At 36.2% G+C, this 15,261-nt stretch overlaps 1 protein-coding gene across 15 annotated transcripts in view; it reads left to right on the plus strand.

Annotated features, from left to right (window-relative positions):
- Positions 1-15,261, plus strand: part of CCDC171 (coiled-coil domain containing 171) — a 545,371-nt gene that overhangs the window by 137,445 nt on the left and 392,665 nt on the right. For 14 of the 15 annotated variants that reach the window (XM_074394865.1, XM_074394866.1, XM_074394867.1 and 11 more), the window contains 2 exons: positions 4,677-5,181; positions 5,927-6,043. The exons of the other annotated variant lie outside the window; for it this stretch is intronic. In XM_074394865.1, coding sequence (XP_074250966.1) covers positions 4,677-5,181; positions 5,927-6,043 — 622 coding nt within the window. The remainder of the gene's footprint in view (positions 1-4,676; positions 5,182-5,926; positions 6,044-15,261) is intronic. 15 annotated transcript variants of the gene reach the window in all.

The raw sequence follows: 15,261 nt of genomic DNA on the forward strand, positions 1-15,261 counted from the left end.
TTTAGTTTTAGCAATCGTATCTTTATACCAAGATTAAGTAATTTACCTGTATTTTCTTCTAATATTTCTGTGGTTTCACTTTTTTACATATAGATTTATGAACTATTTGGAATTTACTTTTGTATAAGATGTCAGGTATTGATCAATTTTTATATTTTTTTCCAAAAGGCCATCTGATTATTTCACCACCATTTAGTCTGTCTTTTTCCCACTGCCTTGAATTGCTGCGTTTATCATTGAAGTTTTTTTTTTTTGTGCTTAGATCTGTTTCTAGATGTTCAGTTCTGTTTCATTGATCTTTTTGTTTTTTCATGTACAAATAACATGATTTTTAAATTAGAGGGTTTAGAGGTTTTTTTGTTTTTGTTTTTGTTTTTGAGAGAGTCCTGCTCTATTGCCCAGGCTAGAGTGCAGTGGCACACTCCTTGCTCGATTCAACCTCCACTTTTTGGGTTCAAGCAATTCTCCTGCCTTAGCCTCCTAAGTAGCTGGGATTATAGGCATCTGCCACCATGCCCAGCTAATTGGTTTTTTGTATTTTTAGTAGAGATGGAGTTTCACCATGTTGGCCAGGCTGGTCTCGAACTCCTCATCTCAGGTGATCCACCTGCCTCGGCTTGAGTGTTGGGATTACAGACATGAGCCACCATGTCCGGCCTTAATTAGAGGTTTTGTTGGTGTTTTAATGTGTGGTGGGGCTACTTCCTTCTCATTCCTCTTCTTTTTCAGGATTAAACTCAACTTGCCTAGTTCAAGAAAACAAACTGGTTTGTTTTTAAGTGGAATTGCACTGTGTTTTTCAGTTTACTTAGGAAGAATTGAATCTTTGTGATGAGTTAGGCTGTTGAAGTTTGAAATATTATTTTGTGTCTTTCAAATGTATTTAAAACTTTTCCTTATATGGATTTCTCACATTTCAGACTAAATTGATTCCTACATTATTCTATCTTTTTTTATTATGGAATTCTAAATGGGGTTTTCTCTTCCATTATCTTATTTTGTGTTTACATGTATATATTAAGGATATTGATATTTTAAATTGTGGTAAAATACAGATGACATAAAATTTACCATTTCGATCCTTTTAAAGTATACAATTGAGTGGCATTGAGTATGTTCATAGTACTGCACAACCATTACCACTATTTAGCTCCTGAACAGAAACCCAGAACCCATTAAGTAGTCACTCTTTGATCCCTCTTCTCCTCAGCCCCTGGTGACTGAAAATATGTTTTTTGTGTTTATAAATTTTCCTAGTATGTATATTTTGTATAAATGGAGTCATACAAATGTGTCCTTGTATGTCTGGTTTCTTTCTCTTAGCATATTTTTTAAAGGTTTATTTATTTTGTATCATATATTAGTACTTCATTCCTTTTTATGGTTGAATAATATTCTGTTGTGTGTTTATTCATTCATCCCCTGATAGGCATTTGTGTTTTTTCCTACCTTTTGGCTACTGTGAATAATGTTGCTGCAAACAATACAGTCAGTGTTAAATACTAGTGGAGATAGTGGATATTTTTTCCTTGCTCTGGAACTTGGTAAGAATGCTTTGGGTTTTCTCCCATTATTAAGATACTGACTTTAGGATACAGTATCTCTTCCTCTACCTGTATCTACATGCACAGTTTTTATTGTAATTTTGTGTGTAATTTTTGTTGAAAACACTTCTGCCTGAGACACTGAGGTTCACTTTTTTTTCACTTATCTAAGTATTGCTAGTTTGCCTCTTGTATTTTCTAGGTTTTCTATAGTTTTCCTTTCTTTCTCTAATTGAACAAATGAAATTGATTTTGAAGAGAATATGGAATTAACCTTTGTGATTTCCATTTGTTCACCTCATCCTACTCCCAGGTGCTGCAACTCTACGGCTACCCCGGCCATCTTTATTATGTTTCTGATTCTCATATCCCTTTACTAAGAGTAGGGACAGTTCCAGGATTTTATGGCTTCTCATATTTCTGCAGATAAAGTTAAGTTTCCTAGTGTAGCACACAAGGTACTCAGTCATCTGTTTTCTGTGTACTTTTCAAATTTCTATAATTTCCTTCAGTTCTTCAGGTATTCTGAATTGTTTGCATCCTTAGAGCATACTGTGGTGCTTTCTGGCTCTTCCTTTTTTTACATGCTAGTCTTCCTGCTTTAATCTAGCCACAAGCCAAATGTTGGTTTTCTTTTTCCTTAAAGTTTGCCTGGTTTAAGAGGGTTGTTGCACATTCTCTTGTGAGCAGTCTGCCTACCTACTGTTTCTCAGAGTTTCTTGCTGCTTTTAGCACTTCTTTTAGCATACCACTTGCTTTACTAGTGGTCTCTGTGTGGAGTTCTGGAACATAGTCCCATTGATAGAATATGGCTGCCACAGTTTGTTTAAGTGCCCTTCTGTACTCCTACCTTTTTATTGTGAATCTGGGATATCTGGAATATCTCTATCATAGCATTATACCATACTAGTTGATTTACTTGTCTCTTTTCCTAGCACATGGAATTTAAAAAAAAAAAACACTTTTTTTTTTTTTTTTTTTTTTTTTTTTTAAGTGGAGACAGGGTCTTGCACTGTCACCTAAGTTGGTCTCGAATTCCTGGACTAAAGAGATCCTCCAACCTTCACCCTCTTGAGTAGCTAGAACTGTACACATACAACCCTACTTGGCTGACATTTTTCAATTTTTTTGTAGAGACAGGGTCTTACTGTGTTGCCCAGGATGGTCCTAAACTCCTGGCCTCCAGCAATCCTCTCACCTTAGCCTCCAAAACTGCTGGGATTACAGGTGTGAGTCCTCGTTCCTAGCTCCAGTAAATATTTATTGAATGATAAGTGAATAGTACAGGAAATTGGGATCTTTCTTCTTCTTTCTTCTTTCCTCCTTCTCCTCCTCATCCTCCTCGTCCTGCTTCTTTTTCTCTTCTTCTTCTTCCTCCTCCTCTTATTCTTCTTCCTCCTCTTCCTCTTCTTTCTCTTCTTCTTCCTCTTCTTTCTCCTCTTCCTCTTCTTCCTCCTCTTCTTCTTCCTATTCTTCCTCCTCTTCTTTCTCTTCCTCCTCCTACTTTTCCTCCTCCTCCTCCTCCTTTTCTTCCTTCTCCCCCTCCCCCATTACCCTGGCTCACTGCAGCCTCAACTTCTTGGGCTCAATTGATCCTCTGACCGTAGCCTCCCAAGTAGGTGGAACTATAGGTGTGTGCCACCATTCCTAATTTTTTTACTTTTTTTTTGTAGAGACTGGGTCTTGCTATGTTGCCCAGGCTGATCTCAAACTCTTGAGCTCAAGCAATCTTCTCACTTCAACCTCCCAAAGCACTGGGATTACAGGTGTCAGCAACTGTGCCTGGCCCCTCTTAGTTTTATTTTCTCTCAATATTTCTTACTGATTAGGTTAAGATTTCATAGAGAGCCAGTTTATTTTCTAGGATTAATTGTGATTCCTACAGTTAAATTTCTTTTTATTCCAAATTAAGTTTTAGATTGTAAGCACATTGATTAGGCAAAAAGGAACAGAGGGCTACTGAGGCCCAGTAGTATCACTATTAGTATTTTCTGTCACTACTGAAGATGTGCCGTGTACAGCTTTCTGTCTTGGGGAGTTAAGACAGAAACTGAAATAAGCAGTTATCCTTGAGAGACAGTGCCTTCTCATGCATTAAATGTTAGACTGTGCTATTTGTTATATCATTGATTGAACTGGTTGCTTATTTTGGTAAAAAGTACGTCTTTTTTACATCTAGGAAATCCTCTATTGGCAGTGTCATTTCTGTTTAAAAATGGAAATGAAGAGTTAATGAGGAGTGGAAGAAGAGAAATTATTCAGAGAAAGCATGTTTTTCTTTTCTAAATTTGTGTATTTTTGTATAAGTATATAGGAGCTTCATGAAATACTCTTAAATTTATGTGTTCTACTTTATGTAAAGCTTCTATGTAAGAGGATTTAAAAACCATTGTGAAAGACAGTGTGGCGATTCCTCAAGTACCTAGAAATAGAAATTCGATTTGACCCAGCAATCCCATTACTGGGTATATACCCAAAGGATTATGAATCGTTCTATTATAAAGACATATACACATGTATGTTCATTTTGGCACTGTTTACAATAGCAAAGACCTGGAACCAACCCAAATGCCCACCAGTGATAGACTGGATAAGGAAAATGTGGCACATATGTACCATGGAGTACTATGCAGCCATAAAAAATGATGAGTTCGTGTCCTTTGTAGGGACATGGATGAACCTGGAAACCATCATTCTCAACAAACTGACACAACAGAAAATCAAACACTGCATGTTCTCACTCATAGGTGGGTGTTGAACAGTGAGAACACATGGACAGAGGGAGGGGAGCATTACACACTGGGGCCTGTTGGGTGAGCTAAGGGAGGGACAGCAGGGTGTGGGGAGGTTAGGGAGGGATAACATGGGGAGAAATGCCAGATATTGGTGATGGGGGAATGGAGGCAGCAAACCACATTCCCATGTATGAACCTATACAACAATCCTGCATGATCTGCACATGTACCCCCGAACCTAAAGTACAATAAAAAAAAGAAAGAAAAAAAATCAGTGTACACATTCAGATCTAATCTGTTTGGCTCACTGTTGCCGTATCTGACTTTTGTGTAAAGGGAAATTAATATAATGCCTGTTTGTTTCATGATCAAACATATTGTTTGACTTCTTTCATAGACATTTCAAGAAATTGCTGAAAAAAATATGGAAAAATTGAACCATATCGAGAAGTCGCATGAGCAGTTGGTTCTCGAAAATTCGCACTTCAAAAAATTGTTATCACAGACTCAAAGGGAACAGACATCCTTGCTGGCAGCCTGTGCATTGATGGCTGGTGCCTTATATCCCCTCTATAGCCGATCATGTGCCTTATCTACACAGAGAGATTTTCTCCAGGAGCAGGTCAACACCTTTGAATTGTTCAAATTGGAAATTAGAACTCTAGCCCAGGCTTTGTCAACTGTAGAGGAAAAGAAGCAAGAGGAAGCCAAGATGAAAAAAAAAACATTCAAAGGATTGATACGTATATTCCGGAAAGGTGTTATTGCAATTTTGGCAGCAAACAGACTCAAGATTTTGGGCCAATCATGTGCCTCTCTATTTACCTGGATGGAGAGTTTCAAAGAAGGCATAGGCATGTTAGTGTGTTCAGGAGAGCCCAAAGACAAACATAAATTTCCAAGTAAGATAATTTGTGCTTTTAAAAATATAAGTTGCATGTTAGTAAAATACAGTGTGGATATACCTGGCTACTATGGAAAAACTTAAAAAAAAAAAATCATGCAATATGCCAGATAATATAACATAGTCCCCACATGTATGCATATGTGTAGATAGATAAGTGACTATTTTTGTATAAATTAGGCCTTATTTTTTTGTTTTAAACAGATTAAAATATAAGGTGACAAATATATATAATTTCAACTTTGTCTATTTTTATATTTGAATCCTGTGCAGTAAAGTGAAGAGTTTATACAGTGATTTTTCAATTATGTCAATCAAAAACTACCCTACTTCAAATTATCGGTATAATTTATTTTCCATTTCTATGAATAAGCGTGAAATGGGTTAAAAATATTTTGAAGAATCATGAAAATGAGACAAATATATATTTTCCAGCTATTTTTTGAATGCTTGACTATTTTGAAGAAATGATTTAATTTTTAATTTTTAAAAAGCAGACTATTAAGTAATATAGGTAAAACTAAAGAAAATTTTTTTCTATTTTTATTTTTTGGTGTCATTTACAGTTATTTATAAATTAGGTCAAGCTAATCTAAAATTTCTTAATAGATTTTTCCACATCAGGCAATGTTTATAATAGGGTTTGATCTGTTCCTTAAATAGCTGAACACTGCTATGAATTTTAAATATAGATTTTAATAAAGTTTTGTAGACTTTTATAATGGATTTTTTCAATTTTATAGAACATCAAAAGGAGCAGTTGCGTTGTTTACATGCGCTCAGTTGGCTCACCAGTTCTGACCTTCTTGCTGCAATAATCAGTTCTATGGCTGAATTGCAAGAAGTCATTGGTAAAACAGGTATGGTTCCTTCTTTTATGTCCTTGCAAAATACATTTAAGAACAAACGTCCAGAAATTCTTTATGGCACAAATTCTAACAAACCATATAGGGAGAAAATATATTTGTTTTTATCTTTATTTTATTTAGTCACAGAGGGATTAACTCTATACTTAATGATATATTAAATTAATATAAATGTTGTCTTTATTTACAGGGAAATGACATTTCTTGGTGAATGTATCCACCATATTTTTTTTTTTCTTTGTATCTGTTTTTTCCTATGGAAAGCTCATCATTAACTTTTTCTTAAGTAATACTAGCAGTGTTCTTTCGTATGTTTTGGCCTTGTTTCACTTCTACTTCTGGCTGTAGTAAGCTTGAGTAATAAGAGAGCCAGTAGAAAAATTTCCTCTCTTGTTTTGTGATAGATTTTTTTTTTTTTACTCTTTCTCGTTTATTTTAGATAGAGTTAATTTGGATAGTTTGCTCCTTTCCACCTGGTGTGGAACCACTTGTGATTTACAAAGGTTTAAAATGCAAAGTTTTTTTTCTTTTTATGATTCAAGTTGCATGATATTTTTGTCTGAAAGGTTAAATGAAAACTAATTGTACTAATTATGGTCATTTCAGATGCATTACTAGTTAAAATTGTATAATGGACTTGTTAAGATTTGCCTGCTTAATTAAATATAAGCCTAAATATAATTATAACTTGGGATTTAGTTCTTAGACAATTTCACTGTGCAAATATAGATCATTCATTGTGATTTCAAATATCTAAACCTAGACTTTTGTGGTAGGAAACTTGTAACTTAAAGATTATTTTAAGTTGTGCCCACTGATGTTGGTAAGCAATGTGAATATTTAATGTATTGGCAAAACCTCAAGTCTAAGCTAAATGTATTTTAAGAATTTGGTATTATAACTTCAGAGCAAAACTGAACATTCTTTAAAGAGCTTAGAAATAGCTTTTGGATTTGGTTTAAGAAACAGGTGATTTATGTTAGTGTTATTCTTTGTCAGTATGACACTTAAAGGTAGATTGGTTTCTTAAGCTATAATCTTGTTTATGTTATTAATTTATTTAGTGTATTTTTTTCTTACCACTGTGTTATGTATAATCTGGGAGATAAATTAAAAATATGGGAATTGGTCTCATGCTATAGAAAATATGCACAATGGTTAGAGAACAAGAATGACAACTCATGAGTGACTTCAGGCAAATCTAATTAAGGATGAGATAAAGAGATACAGCCTTTAAATGTTACAGGAATCTACAGAAGATGCTGCTTAGTGTGGGCTTATGAGTATAGGGAAAGCTTCAGGGAGGAACTGGTGATTTAGTTAGGCTTAGAATGATGGTAAGTTAGAGAGGAGAGATGGCATTCAGATGATGGACATGGCTAAGCAGAGATGCAGAGGTAAGAATAAACATAGAATGGGGAAGAACAGACATTAAAGAGATGAGAATGAAAATTCATGCCTAGCAGACCTGGCTTGTAGATGATGATTGATAAAGAATAATTTTCTTACTCATGTTGGAAGAAAGCTGTATCGTTGGCATGGGATCAAATTACAGAGGTTTTATAAAATGAGGCAGTAATTTCCTCTGAGCACATTCCAAAAGTAGCCCCTTACAACACTTCTAATGTTAAAATGTAAACACGATAATTAAGACCCTGATAAAGATATGGATAGGTAAGACTTATCAAGTAGAAGGTGATGCCTTTATGTGCTTGCCTCCATCTTGGAGCAGAGATGCCTTTCATATTAGACCTGGCTATGCCTTTAACAGTTAGAGGAAATAGCAAGTTCAGGAAAACTTTTTTTAGGGAAAGTTTTAAATGTTTGTTGGCTAAGAAACACTACTTTGAGTCTACGGCCACACCACCCTGAATGTGCCTGATGTTGTCTGATCTTGGAAGCTAAGCAGGGTTGGGCCTGGTTAGTAAATGGATGGAAGAAACACTAGTTTGAGAAGAGTAAGTGACTGCTAATTAAAAGGAGAGAATTATTGATGTATCACAGTCATGAAGAATATTGGAAGGAATTTGGTCCAGGCAGGTGGATAGTGGAATATTATTGGACTAACACAAAAATTATCAGCATGGATCTTCTCTGGAGATAACTTGACCATCTGAGCTTTTAGAATAATTTCTTCAAATATGATGAGGGGTTTGTTTATATAAAATTTTTCCAGGGTCATGTGTTTTCATTTTAAATTATGTTTTAGTTGTAGAAGTTTCAGGTATTTTGGCAGAAAGGATGGGAACGTATTTTCAGAAAGTTAAAGCATATGAGTAGTTATGAAGAGATAATAGAGTAATAAATATAAAGTCATAAGAGCTTATGTAATAATGTGGCATTTCTAATTTAGTGTATGAATAATCTAAACAGGTAAACATTATTGTATGGTAGTGAGAGTATTAGCTTTGGACAAAGCTAATTTAATTTAATTTTGTATCCAAATCTGCTAGCTATTAGTTGTGTAAAACTGGGCGAGTTATTTAACTTTACTGGGTCTCAGACTCTTTGCCTATAAATGAAGCTATTATCTTCTTCCTGGCTGTTACGAGGATTTAGTGAGATAATACTTGTTGAGCGTTGTGTATAATACTTGACATTTGGTGGGTGCTAAAAAAAATGGTTGTCTCCTTATTACTCATCTCACTGTGAAAGTAGAGTGTAACATAATTGAGCACATATGCACACATGTGCATACACACATACCCGTTTATTCATTTTCAGGCTACTAATTATTAATCTTCTATCCTAAAATTGCTAAGGTGCTCTACAGAGGAGGCAATACATTAGGATTAAGCAGGAATTCCGCCTGACTTTGAATACTGGTTCTGACATTAGCTGTGTGACCTTGGACAAGTAATTTAAATCCTGTGTGCATCAATTTCTTTATATATAGAATGGGAAAAGTAGTTTTACCTATCTCATAGAGTTATTTAGAAGACTAAATTAATACCTTTTTAAAGTGCTTAGAAGAGTCTTTGATTACTGGTTTGCTTACTTTGCTTAGTTCATATATTGGTAATTATTAATATTTATTGCATTAACAGAATAATAACAAAGAAATTCTGTAAAAAATAAGAATAGGTCAAATGAAAATACGTTGGGTTTTTCTTACAATTTCAAGGTTTAAAAAGATGGTTTTGTTGTAAATTAGTATATAAAGATCAAGGAGTAGTTTATTCTCTGAATAGAATGACATTATATGTTTGGAAGATTATTGCCTTTTTTGTAATTATTGGATGACCCCACTTAAAATACCTTAACCAAGTAGGAGTTTTTCCTCCCAAAGAATAGAAAGTCTAGAGATAAGTAGAAATCTGGACTGGGACATTCTTCTCTGATATCATTAGCATGTTCATGTTTGTGCCACTTAGTTTTAAGCTGGCTACTCTACTTCCAGGCATCAGGATTGTGTTTTTGCAAAAGGGAAAAGGGAAGGGCAAAATGTGAAGGTATTCCTACATTGTTGGTGGGAATGAAAAGGATATGGATGCTTTGGAAAAGAGTCTGGAACTTCCTTAAAAAGTTAAACAAAGAGTTTACTCAGCAATTCACTTCTAGGAATGTATCTAAGAGAAAGAGAAATGAAAACATCCATTCATACAAACAAACCAAATCAAGTGTTTGTGAATTGGATTCATTCACAAATGTTCATAGGATCAGCATGCATAAGAGTAAGAAAGTGAAAAGAAAACCCAAATGTCTATCAACTGATGAATAGATAGTATCTAAATGATAAAATATTATTAGATCATAAAAAGGAATAAGATACTGCTACATGCTATAACATGAATGATCCCTGAAGACATTATGCAAAGTGAAAAAGGATGGTGACAAAAGATCACATACTACATGATTCCATTTATTTGAAATGTCCACAATAGACAAATCTAGAGACAGGAAGTAGATTAATGGTTGCCCAAGGCTGAAGTGGGGATTAAGAGAGTATGGGAAATGACTGCTAATGGATATAGAGTTTCTTTTTGGGTTGATAAAAATATTTTAAAATTGGTTGTGCTTATAGTGGTATAATTCTGTGAATATACTAAAAACCATTGATTTGTATACTTTAAATAGGCAAACTGTATGATGTGTTAATTATATCTCAAGAAAGCTGTTAAACATGTGGAGTGATGTGGCCGCTGAATATATTCCTTTATGTCAGGGAGGCAAAAGCTTTCTCAAAAGCTTACCTAGCAGTCTTCTCATCTTGTGTTACTGACCTGAACCTGAATCACATGGTTATTCCTAGCTGGCTAATGGAAGATGGCAACAGAGAAGGGATGGTTTGTGGATGAATTGGATCCACTAATCAAGAAATTCAACACAGAGAGAATTCACTTTTTAAAAAGCAAATATGACTTATTACCTCCACATCTACTGCCCCTCTCCACCATTATAAAGGAAAACTGATCAATTCAGAAACTTGTCATAAGTAAATTAAAAAAGAATAAAAATACAAAAAAAATTTTTTCTATCACTCAGCTTGTGTAAGAATGGTTTCTGTTATTTTTTTCTTTTTAAATAATTTCAACTTTTATTTTAGATCAGGGAGTACATGTGCAAATTTATTACATAGGTATATTGTGTGATGCTGAGGTTTGGGGTACGAATATTCCATCACCCAGGTAGTGAGCATAGTACCCAATAGGAAGTTTTTCAGCCCTTACCCACCTTGTTCCCTCCCTGCTCTAGTGTCTATCCCTGGTGTCTGTTTCCATCTTTATGTCTATGTGTACCCAATGTTTAGCTCCCACTTATAAGTAAAAACATGGTGTTTGCTTTTCTGTTCCTGTGTTAATTTGCTTAGGATAATTAATGGCTGATACAATTTGACTCTATGTCCCCACCCAAATCTCGTCTGAATTGTACTTCCATAATTCCCACGTGTTGTGGGAGGGACCTGGTGGGAGATAATTGAATTATGATGATGGTTTCCCACATACTGTTCTCATGGTAGTGAAGAAGTCTTACAAGATCTGATGGTTTGATAAGGGGAAACCCAGTCCACTTCATTCTCCTTCTCTTTCTTGCTGCCACCATGTGAGACATGTCTTTCACCTTCCACCGTAATTGTGAGGCCTCCTCAGCCATGTGGAACTGTAAGTGCAATAAACCTCTTTCTTTCGTAAATTGCCCAATCTCAGGTATAATTTTATCAGTGATGTGAAAACAGACTAATAAAATAAATTGGTACCAGTAGAGTGGGGCGTTGCTGGAAATATACCTGAAAATGTGGGAGTGACTTTGGAACTAGATAACAGGCAGAGGTTGAAACAGTTTGGAGAGCTCAGAAGAAGAGAGGAAAATGTGGGAAAGTTTGGAACTTCCTAGAGACCTGTTGAATGGTTTTGCCCAAAAGCCTGATAGAGATATGGACAATAAGGTCCAGGCTGAGGTGGTCCCAGATGAAGATGAGGAACTTGTAAGGCATTGGAGCAGAGGTGACTTACTATGTTTTAGCAAAGAGACTGGTGGCATTTTGCCCCTGCCCTAGAGATTTGTGGAACTTTGAACTTGAGAGAGATGATTTAGGGTATCTGGTGGAAGAAGTTTTAAGCAGCAAAGCATTCATGAGGTGACTGGGTGTGCTGGCTCATGCCTGTAATCCCAACCCTTTGGGAGGCCAAGGTGGGTGGATCACGAGGTCAAGAGAATGAGACCATCTTGGCCAACATGGTGAAACCTGGTGTCTACTAAAAATACAAAAACTAGCTGGGTGTGGTGGCACACCTGTAGTCCTAGCTACTCAGGAGGCTGAGGCAGGAGAATCACTTGAGCCTGGGAGGTGGAGGTTGCAGTGAGCTGAAATTGGGAGATTGTGCCACTGCACTCCAGCCTGGTGACAGGGTGAGATTCCATCTCAAAAAAAAAAAAAAAAAGCGATGACTTGGGTACTTTTAAAGGCATTTAGTTTTATAAGGGAAGCAGAGCATAAGAGTTTCGAGAATGTGCAGCCTGACAATGTGTTAGAAAAGAAAAACCCATTTTCTGAGGAGAAATTCAAGCCTGCTACAGAAATTTGCATAAGAAATGAATAGCTGAATATTAATCCCCAAGACAATGGGGAAAGTGTCTCCAGGTCATGTCAGAGGTCTTCAGGACAGCTCTTCCCATCATAGGCACAGAGGCCTAAGAGAAAATTGTTTTGTGGCCTGGTCCCAGAGTCCCCATGCTGTGGTCAGCCTACGAGTCCTGAGTCCCAGCTGCTCCAGCCATGGCTGAAAGGGGCCAACATAGAGCTTCAACCATGGCTTCCGAAGTGCAAGCCCCAAGCCTTGGCAGCTTCCATGTGGTGTGCAGCCTATGGGTGCACAGAAATCAAGTATTAGGGCTCAGGAACCTCTGCCTAGATTCCAGAAGATGCCTAACATCTGCCTAGGTTTCAGGAAATGCCTGGATGCTCAAGCAGAAGTTTGCTGCAGGGGTGGGGCTCTCTTGGAGAACCTCTGCTAGGGCAGTGTGGAAGGGAAATGTGGGGTTGGAGCCCCCACACAGAGTCCCTACGTAGGTATCGCCTACTGGAGCTGTGAGAAGAGGACCATCAGATCCACCCACAGCTTGCACTGTTCACTTGGAAAAGCCGCAGACACTAAAAAAAAAAGAAAAAAAAAAGCCAGACTGTGAAAGCAGCTGGTGGGAGGCTGTTCCCTGCAAAGCAACAGAGGTGGAGCTGCCCAAAACCATGGGGAACCTACCTCTTGCATCAGCGTGACCTGGATATGAGACATGGAGTCAGAGGAGATCATTTTAGACCTTTAACATTTCAGTGCCCTGCTGGATTTCAGACTTGCATGGGGCCTTTGTTTTGATGAATTTCTCCCATTTGGAATGGCTGTATTTACCCAATGCCTGTACCCCCATTGTATCTAGGAAGTAACTAGCTTGCTTTTGATTTTACAGGTTCATAGGCAGAAGGGACATGTCTCAGATGAGACTTTGGAGTGTGGACTTTTGAGTTAGTACTGACATGAGTTAAGACTTCGGGGGACTGTTGGGAAGGCATGATTGGTTTTGAAATGTGAGGTCATGAGATTTGTCGGGGAGTCGGGGTGGAATGATATGGTTTGACTCTATGTCCTTATCCAAATATCATTCTCCCATAATTCCCATGTATTGTGGGAGGGAATTATTTTATTGCTGTGTGGTATGAATAGCAGTTAATAGGAATCATGGGAGTGGTTTCCCTCATACTGTTCTTGTGGTATAAGTCTTGTGAATAAGTCTCACAAGATTTGATGATTTGATAAGGGGAAACTGGTTTTGCTTGATTCTCATTTTCTCTCTTGCCGCTGCCATATGACACGTGCCTTTCATCTTCCACCATGATTGTGAGGTCTCTCTAGCCATGTGAAACTGTAAGTCTAGTAAACCTCTTTCTTTTGTAAATTGCACAGTCTTAGGTATGTCTTTATCAGCAGTGTGAAAACAGACTAACACAGTGGCCTCCAACTGCATCCATGTTGCTGCAAAGGATATGATTTCATTCTTTTTTATTGCTGTGTAGTAGGAATAGTTGCTGTTAACATTTGAGTATGTTTTTCCAATATATTTTTCTTCCCTCCCTCCCTGGCTCTCTCATTCCTTCCTCCTTTCCTCCCTTCTTTCCTTTCCTCTTATCCATCCATTAATTGACTAACAAATGATATCGATATCATAGAGTACCTAGGTTTATATCTTCATTTAAAAGTCAATTTGATATAACCTCAAACTTACAGAAAAGTGGCAAGTATATAACAAAGAACTTTTCTTTTTGGTGAACAGTATGAGAGCAGGTTGATAGTATGATGCTGCATCACTCCCTTATGTTTTAGTGTGCATTTCCAAGACTGCATGTTTTAGTGTTCATTTCAGAGTTGCCTTCTGGTTATTCTCCTGCACAATCAGAATGCAACTGTCAACATCAGGAAATCAACATGGGTACATTACTGTTACTCAGAACCCATTAAACTTTCCCTAGTTGTCCCAACTATGTTCTTTACATAGCAAAAGGATCTAGTTTAGAATTACGTGTTGCATTTAGTCATGTTTCTTTAGTCTCCAGTATGGAAGAGTTCCTGAGTCTTTTCTGAACCAATGTGATTTTGGCATTCTTGAAGATTGCAGGCCAGTTATTTGAAGAATATTCCTTAATTTTGATTTGTCTGGTGTTTTCTCATGATTAGATTCAGTTTGTGCATCTTTTGCAAGAAAACTCACAGAAGTGATACCATACATTACTTATGATACAGTGTCATAACTTCATTTTGAAAATAGTTGTACTTTTTGAGGGTTTTTCTATTTCTATTCTTTTAGAGAATGATTTTTAATTTCTGAGTAATATTTAATTATTTGTATATTCCATAATTTATCTAACCAATTCACAATAGGATATTTTCATCAGAGGACAGGTAGCAGGAATATCAATTTAGCTTTCATTTGTAATTGGCTCATTGTTTTTTGAATCATGTTAAATTATGAGCAGTGTCTTAATTATTTTAGCCAAGTAGGAAATTGAAATGACAGAATCTTGAGGAAATCTGTTTAGTAAGTATTCTGAAAATTCTGAAGTGAAAGAAAATTTTTGTTATGAGGACAGAAGTTTTTTTTTTTTTTTGTACTTTCTCTTTTTTGTTTTTGAGAACTTGCTAAAAATTTAAGCCATTTTAAATATTAGGACTACATATTACTAGCATCACTGACACTTTTTTTAGCTCCAGTAAAACTGTGGTGCATGTATGCCAATACTAAACTTTTAGTATATTAAATAATAAGTGTGTGGCTTTTCATGTTATCTTTGTTCTAAGGTAAGAAAACATTCAGTAAGTCTTTTTAACAAGTAGGTTTTTATCTGTTTAGAGTAAGTTCTGAATTGTATGCATATTATTAACTAGGAGAGAAAATTTACATTAAAACATGTTGGATATAAGGTAAAGTATTAGTTAAGAACTTGGACTCTATATTTGAATCTGGGTACCATTGCTTACTGTTTGTGTGTTATTGGGCAAATTACTTAATCCTGTTTCAGCCTCAGTATCCTAATCTGTAAAATTTGGCTAATAAAAGTTCCTAGCTTTTTTTTTCTTTTCACATTAAGAAGAAATGTAACCTGCTTAGCCAAGCCTTTGTATTTGTAAATGTCCTGTAAATGTTCATTGTTCTGTCTCTTTCTTGTACACTGATGTCTCAGTGGGACCAGCATATTACTTTGTACCTTTTCATGAAACGGAAAG

This window comes from Saimiri boliviensis, chromosome 2, assembly GCF_048565385.1.
Source record: "Saimiri boliviensis isolate mSaiBol1 chromosome 2, mSaiBol1.pri, whole genome shotgun sequence".
In the NCBI taxonomy this organism is placed as follows: Eukaryota; Metazoa; Chordata; class Mammalia; order Primates; family Cebidae; genus Saimiri; species Saimiri boliviensis.